The 6,909-nt window shown below is 46.7% G+C and overlaps 1 protein-coding gene across 1 annotated transcript; it reads left to right on the top strand.

Annotated features, from left to right (window-relative positions):
• Positions 1-989: 989 nt before the first annotated feature.
• Positions 990-5,859, top strand: UCHL1 (ubiquitin C-terminal hydrolase L1). Its single transcript, XM_074541573.1, has 9 exons — positions 990-1,145; positions 1,251-1,262; positions 1,744-1,872; positions 2,711-2,861; positions 4,095-4,180; positions 4,256-4,303; positions 4,679-4,748; positions 5,074-5,132; positions 5,434-5,859. The coding sequence occupies exons 1-9, from the start codon at positions 1,113-1,115 to the stop codon at positions 5,518-5,520; spliced, it is 675 nt and encodes a 224-aa protein (XP_074397674.1). The 5' UTR covers positions 990-1,112; the 3' UTR covers positions 5,521-5,859.
• The last annotated feature ends 1,050 nt before the right edge of the window (positions 5,860-6,909 follow it).

The following is a 6,909-nucleotide window of genomic DNA, read 5'->3' as shown; positions in this document are numbered from 1 at the left end:
GAGCTTATGGTAAACTGAGTAATGTTGATGAGTAGGTCTCAATTCAAAAACGCATGTGTGCAACCACTTGATGTGAATGAATCTCCACTAAATCACAGTGCAATAGATCTAAAGTTAATTTAAATGTGCTTGAAATGAGGCAAGAACTTAGAAATTTTACTGTGCTGGGGCCCAAATCGTTCTGAAACAGAGTGAAAAACCAAAGGAAGAAAGTCATCAAAACCAAACAGACTGCAGACATTCAGCTGACTCTTTTGTTCAGTATTTGCATTGTTTGAAAGACAACTGTGAAGCATCTCGCTTATCCACAAGGCTGTTTACCAGTAAAATCTGAAAAGCTGTTGGGAGTCCACGTGATTTCTAGTATTTTGAGCAGGTTGGTTTTGTTTCCTTGTTCAGACATGTTCTAGTCCAAAGACATTGTGCACAGAAACTGTCAGGTCATGAATAAAAGATAAAAAGCCCGCTATTTTTTAACCAGCTTCACTGGACTGGTTCAGGGGTTGGTCCAAACGCAGAGATACAATCAGCACACAGGAGACTTTCATGTCACATTAATGATACTGGAAATTTAAAATAAGTGTTTAATGATTTTGTTGAATACCAAAACCATTGTATTCTTTTCGCAACATACACAGAACAGGGGCTGATGCTTAGGAGCGGCTCAGCACACAAATGTAGACATGGGCTTTGGGGATGCACGGAGCCAGGGGCTGGGCTGATGGCGGAGGAGAAGCCTGTTGCCCAGGGTGATGCCAGCCGCTTGCCCACGCTGCCAGCCGGCTTCCAGCACTTTCTCCACGCCAACGTCGGGGGCCCGGGGTCTCCGCGGCCGCACCCCGCTCCGGCGGAGGCGCCGGGACCGGGCCCCTCAGCCCCGGCCGGGCTCCCCCGGCCCCTCAGCCCCTCCGGCCCCCCCGCCTGGGCCGTGCCCGCTCCTCCCTCTCCCCCCGCCGCCGCGCCGAGTGGGCCAGCCCGCCCCTATATAAGAGCCGGGTGGGCGGCTCCGCGCCCCAGCGTCGCCAGCGGCTCGGCAGCGGAACTGCCGCGGGGGACATCGTCGTTCGTGGGGCACAGCCTGCCTTCTTCCCGGCTCCCGCCGCCCTGCAGCCATGGCCTGGCAGCCCATGGAGATCAACCCCGAGGTGCGCGAGGGGCGGCGGGGATAGGGCAGGCGCTGCGGGGCGGGTGGTGGGACGCTGTCTCTCACCCGCACTCATGCTTTTCCCCCACCCCGCATTGTCTTCCAGATGCTGAACAAAGTGAGTTGCCGCCGCCGGAGGAGCGCCGCGGGCGGGAGGGCGCCGGACCTTCCCCCTCCATCCCTCAGCATCGCGCCCTGCCGGGGAGCGCCAGCCGCGGTGGCAGTACCGCTGCGCGGGGCGCGGCCGCACCTGCGGAGCGGCGCCTCCCTCGGCATCCCGCCCGCCGGGACGCTGAGCGGCGCCTCCCTCCGTCCCTCAGCATCCCGTGCCTCGGCATCCCGCCCCGCCGGGGCACGGAGCGGCGCCTCCCTCCGTCCCTCGGCATCCCGCCCGCTGTGGCGCTGAGCGGCTCCGCCGGCGGGGCGCGGCCGCACCTGCGGAGCGGAGCGGCGCGGGGCCGTGCGCCCCGGGGCCGGCAGGCGGCGCGGCGGGCCCGCGCGTTGTGCTGTGTCACCGGGCGCGGCGGGGCTGGGGCGGGCGCGCCCCGCGGGGACAGGCGTGGCGCGGCCGGGCCACCCGCTCTCTGTGCCCCGTGCAGGTGCTGTCCCGCCTCGGCGTGGGTCCTGGCTGGCGCTTCGTGGACGTGCTGGGCTTCGAGGATGAGGCGCTGCGCGCCGTGCCGACCCCGGCGTGCGCGCTGCTCCTGCTGTTCCCGCTCACGGAGCAGGTGCGTGTCCCCTCCCCGCAGGGCAGCGCTGGCCGCCGCCTGGAGTGCGGCTGCCATCCCCCAAGCATCAGATGGCTGGGCGTGGATGGGGCTTGGCACTGGCACGGGGTTGGGCTTGGTCCCCGCCTCCAAATGGCCTCGGCTGAGCTGGGCAACCAAACAAGGGCTCTCATTCCATCGCAGTGTTCCTGTGAGATTTTGCTTTGTATATCAGACTGAGGGAAAAAAGCCAAACATGCGAGATCTTGACTGTGAGGGATAGCAATTCCATTACTGTGCTGAATCATTGGATCTGGAGAGGCCTACATTACTTCATTAATATAATCAATTGGTTTGATGGTAAGGAAGTGAATGAGATGAAATCAAATTCAGTTAACAGGTTCTTAAAAAGAAGGATTATAACTTGCCAATAGCAATGGATTTTGCAGTTTATACATTGTTCTGATGGGGAGGGGCTCATGAGGGCAATTCTAAAAGGCCTATTGTAGAGACATGCTGAGTAGCCTTGTTCAGTGGACTGAAGCAACAGAGAGAGAATATAAAAGAGCCTATCCATTATATTATTTCCCACCAAGCTATTTCCAGTGTATGGCACAGATGGAGAAGCTAAGAACAGTGACTTTGGATATGACTGAATCATGCAGGTAGTCAGTCCATTAAGTGTTGGCCTGAATCCAGTTTAGGCATATGGTGCTTTACTGGTGCCACAAAGATGACTTTCTGAATAAATCTCTGTCCAGTCCTGATACTGATTCTCCTGCACAACAACTTATTTTTCCAGTGTACTATACAAGGATAGGACTGTGATGAAATGCCTAAACTAGTTATGTGTTTACAGCATGAAAACTTCAGGAAGCAACAGACTGAGAAAATAAAGGACCAGGAGATCAGTTCTAAAGTGTATTTCCTGAAGCAGACCGTCAGTAACTCCTGTGGGACAATTGGTCTGATACATGCAGTTGCTAATAACAAAGACAAATTGAAACTTGGTGAGTATGAATGTTCCGAAGTGCTTGAATTTCTATTTTTTTGACAGCAGATTGAATGGGTATGGGCTATTGGGAGACAGCTTTCTTTCAGGCAAGCCAGGTTAAGGCATCCTGTAATGTTTCAGTTGGTAAGTGGGTCTTCCAGCTCTTGGAGAGGGGCATGTGGAGTGCCTGAAACACAGAAGGGAATGTGCTTTGACTCCTGCCTGCTAGCTGCAGAGGTATTGTCCTAATAAGCAATGCAAGAGGAAAAGGGCACTTAGCAGCACTGACCAGAGTCTGTCTGTAATTAGGAACTGCTGTGTTCAGAAGCAGTTGTTGACATTAAGCTTGCTAGCAATAGATGAGATGGAGTTCTTCATGCTGCTTATGTCTAATGTAAATTGATGTGCTCAGAGTAACCTGTAAATCAGCCTAAAACATTTTTATTTTCCTTTTTACTGGACAAGTTGTATAGATAAGGGTTTGTAAGGAGATTTTTCCTACCGAGGTAATAGTTTGGATGGTTTTTTACCTATAGAAAAATATTCTTTTGCTGTTCAGAGACTAGATCTGCAAAATTCAACTACCATTATTCTAAGAGAACTCGGATCCATTCTGTGCTGTGGGATTCCTTTTTATACAAAGGAAAACATGTGAAAGTCATAGTGAACATTTAAACATAGCTTTGCTTTATTCTTCAAAAGGATTCACTGGAATAACACTCTTGATGAGTGAAGCAATGATGCAGCATATCTTTTATGTGCTAGACCTCAGTGTATCTTAGTACTGCACTAATTTATATTCTGGCAAACCAAAGTTAGCAAGTGCTGCCTTCATTTAAAGGCAGTGAGACAATTTTGTCTACCCATATTCTGTTAGTTATGTCCTTACAGCTGGTACCTTTCTTGAATTTCTTCAAAACAGGGCTTAACATTTTTGCCAAATGTGCAGTTGGGAAATCAGAAAAGCTAAATCCCATTTGAAAATTATTTTTCTAAATGAGCATCCAGAGTTAACTGAAGCACTCTTCCCTGAAAAAATTCTGGTTGTTTGTGTAGATTGTTATTGATATCTTCTGTTTTAATAGCTTACTTTGAGTGGTAGGTTTTAATGTGTTTATATTGGAGATAGCTACATGCTGAATGCAATGATTTGTAGTTAGTGCAAAAAGCATTGATTTCTGTGGGCTGCATCTAAACTATGACTGAGGTTTTACCTATACTGAATGAAATGTTTGATCATCTTGTGCAGAGGAGGGCTCTGCCCTGAAGAAGTTCCTTGATGAAACAGCTGATTTGTCTCCTGAAGAAAGAGCTAAGCATTTGGCAAATAATAAGGTATGTGAACTATACAAACTACTGGCAGTTATCAGCACTTAAAGATGTAGTAACCTGTACCTGCTTTCTCTTAAGGCTATACAAGAAGTCCACAACTCTGTTGCGCAAGAAGGACAATGTCGGGTAAGATGTAAATGTGTAAAATCTTGGGAAAATGTTTAATGAAGGTAGCAGAGCAACACTTATTTTTTTGTCTGTCAGAAAGCTGTTGTAGTTCATGGGGAAAGAGAAATAAGTTACTCATGGGTGATTGCTTGTTTGGGATTTCTTCTTCAAACATGGATTGAAAATGTGGATCAAGGCCCAGTTGTAAAATATAATTTTACGTTAGGATTTCTGGTGCTTGACGTTCTAGAAGTCTTGCCACAGACCTCTCCCACTGAACTTAAGTTTTCAGTCCTTTGCTTTCTTGTTGAAGTTTCCTGTGTTCTGTAGTCACAAATTGGGTTTGCAGTTATAGCTTCAAACTAACAAATATGTCTGATGGTGTTTCCTAAGGTCGAGGACAACAGTGTGAACTTCCATTTCATCCTTTTTGTCAACGTGGATGGACACCTGTATGAATTGGGTAAGGCCTGTGAACTGTTTGGACTGGGCTTACGCCACACTGCACAGCAGTGTTGGGGGCTCAAACAAGATATTTTGTGCTAATTAAGCTGTTTGCTGAGGCCCTCAGAGCCAAAACACAATTTGTATCTTCATCTGAAGATTTTAACTGATGGTGGGTTACACTGAAGGCCTAAAGCATATTGTCACTGGTGTAGCTGAGAACACTGTTTCCATCTCACTCAGACTAGTGACAATTTGTTTTGACTTCCCCAGTGTAATCATGTGTGTACTTGTTTGGGTCTGCTATGCTCAGTTCTGCTAATTCAGAAGTTTTTCTTCCACAGATGGCCGTATGCCATTTCCTGTAAACCATGGCACGAGCTCGGATGACTTGCTGTTGAAGGTAAGCCTTCTCCCTTGCTGCTTGTTTCCCTGAAAACAAGGCTTATAAAAAGCCTTATAAAGAACTGAGAATTCTGCATGTGGTGTATAGTGGCTGTACCTACTTGCTGTACAAGTCTTAACTTAAATCTGCTAAGTTTATGAGTACTGAAGGTATTGTCCTAAGAGCTAGATACCTGTTCAGTGTATCTATTAGCTGGTGCTATAAGATTATGTAACTTAGTTGGTGGAACTACAAAGGCTTGTTCTCTGCAGGAAATGTATTTGGTTAGTCTAAGCAGCTGTATTTTTTCATCCCCAAGGATTCTGCTAAGATCTGCAGACAATTTACAGAACGTGAAAAAGGAGAAGTTCGTTTTTCTGCTGTGGCTTTCTGCAAGTCTGCCTAAGACACTGAAGAGATGCAAGGAAAGCAGTTTAATAGCACACCAGTAAATGCAGTTTAAACTCCAGTGCTTCAGTACTTGTTAAACACAGCTGTTCTGGTAACTTAAATTATTTCCACCTTTTGCTATACACAGAAGCAACATCAGCTGAGCTTATGCTAAAGGATGAGCTCAAGTTTTAATGTGAAGGTTTGGACACATCAGATATCTTTAGACTCTTTTTTCACATGTTAAGTAGAAGATGCTTAACAGGGCTTGTTTGATCAGTGTTATGTTATTTGAGTTGTTGGTTGATATTTCCTTGTCCTTAATGAGAATAAAATGTTCTGCTGGAAGACTAAATGGACTGAAGTGCTGACTAATTTTCTCCAAAAGGAGTTGTGCGGCATCCTCTGTAAGCCTTCTTTTCAAAAGGCCCTCAAAGCTCTCCTCTGAGCAAAAGGTTAAGTTAACCTCAGGGTAGCAGGGCAATTGCTTTTTCTAGTGTCTTGGGGGCTTTAAAGGATGAAGAGACACTGGTCTGTGTAACATGTTGCAGTGCTGCATGCTGCACTACCCCTCCAGTAAGGCTTTCAAAATGTCCAGTCTGAAACTCATAAGCTGCAATCTGCCACTCTGAATACATTTAGCTTGGAGGGGTAAGGTGTGATAAATTACCATTCAAATGTCACCTTAATGTGGTCTGTATTAGTGCTATAAGCGATAGAATACCCAGAGTTGGTTGGTGTTGTTTCCTTATAGGAGACAGTATTAGAACAGCTATTTTTCCTCCCTGTAGCTAAACTAAACCTGCTGGCTGAGGCAGAAACAATCCTGGGTTAGGCCCTGTGTGCTTACTAACTTGTGATTCTGTTATGAAGACCTTTAAAGAGGCTGTACTTATCTGTCCCATCCACAAAGACCTAAAAAGGAGAAACCTACACTGCATAAATTTCTAATAGTGGGTTGAAATTTTGGATTCAAGCAAAAGAGATTTAACCTATCTATAATACATGTTATTTGGCATTAGCCATGACCTGTGGAAACTATTTTTACCTGAGTCTTGTTACTGTTTGTTGATCTTGCAGCTCCCTGCTGATACTTCAGGTAGCTGTAGGCAGGGGAAAAACACCCTTAAACTTGGGTCTTTATACTAATGTAATCCCAGTCTGTCCCTGGCAACCATTTTATACAGTGCTGGATAACAGACTTGTAGATGGTCACAGGGCTTTTTAGAAGGGTAAATCAAGCTTTTATTAAAGCTCTGTGTGGGCTAATGTTGTTTTGTATGGGGCCTTGTTACTGCTCATGTAATTGCCTGATAGCTGAAGCTGGCAAAGGGTCGCAAAACATTTTAATTTACAGTATAAGGAGTTGCTAAACCCTAGGATACTCCAATTCTAAATATCAGTG

Source organism: Zonotrichia albicollis, chromosome 5 (assembly GCF_047830755.1).
Source record: "Zonotrichia albicollis isolate bZonAlb1 chromosome 5, bZonAlb1.hap1, whole genome shotgun sequence".
NCBI classification, from domain to species: Eukaryota; Metazoa; Chordata; class Aves; order Passeriformes; family Passerellidae; genus Zonotrichia; species Zonotrichia albicollis.
This window is presented reverse-complemented; position numbering and strand designations above follow the sequence as displayed.

What these genes read in the sequence shown, in the direction of transcription:
- UCHL1 (XM_074541573.1), top strand. Translation starts at nt 1,113, where the DNA reads ATGGCCTGGCAGCCCATGGAGATCAACCCCGAG. An exon ending in AGCATTTGGCAAATAATAAG is followed by an intron (nt 4,181 to 4,255) that starts GTATGTGAACTA and finishes CTTTCTCTTAAG; the next exon opens with GCTATACAAGAAGTCCACAA. An exon ending in CGCAAGAAGGACAATGTCGG is followed by an intron (nt 4,304 to 4,678) that starts GTAAGATGTAAA and finishes GTGTTTCCTAAG; the next exon opens with GTCGAGGACAACAGTGTGAA.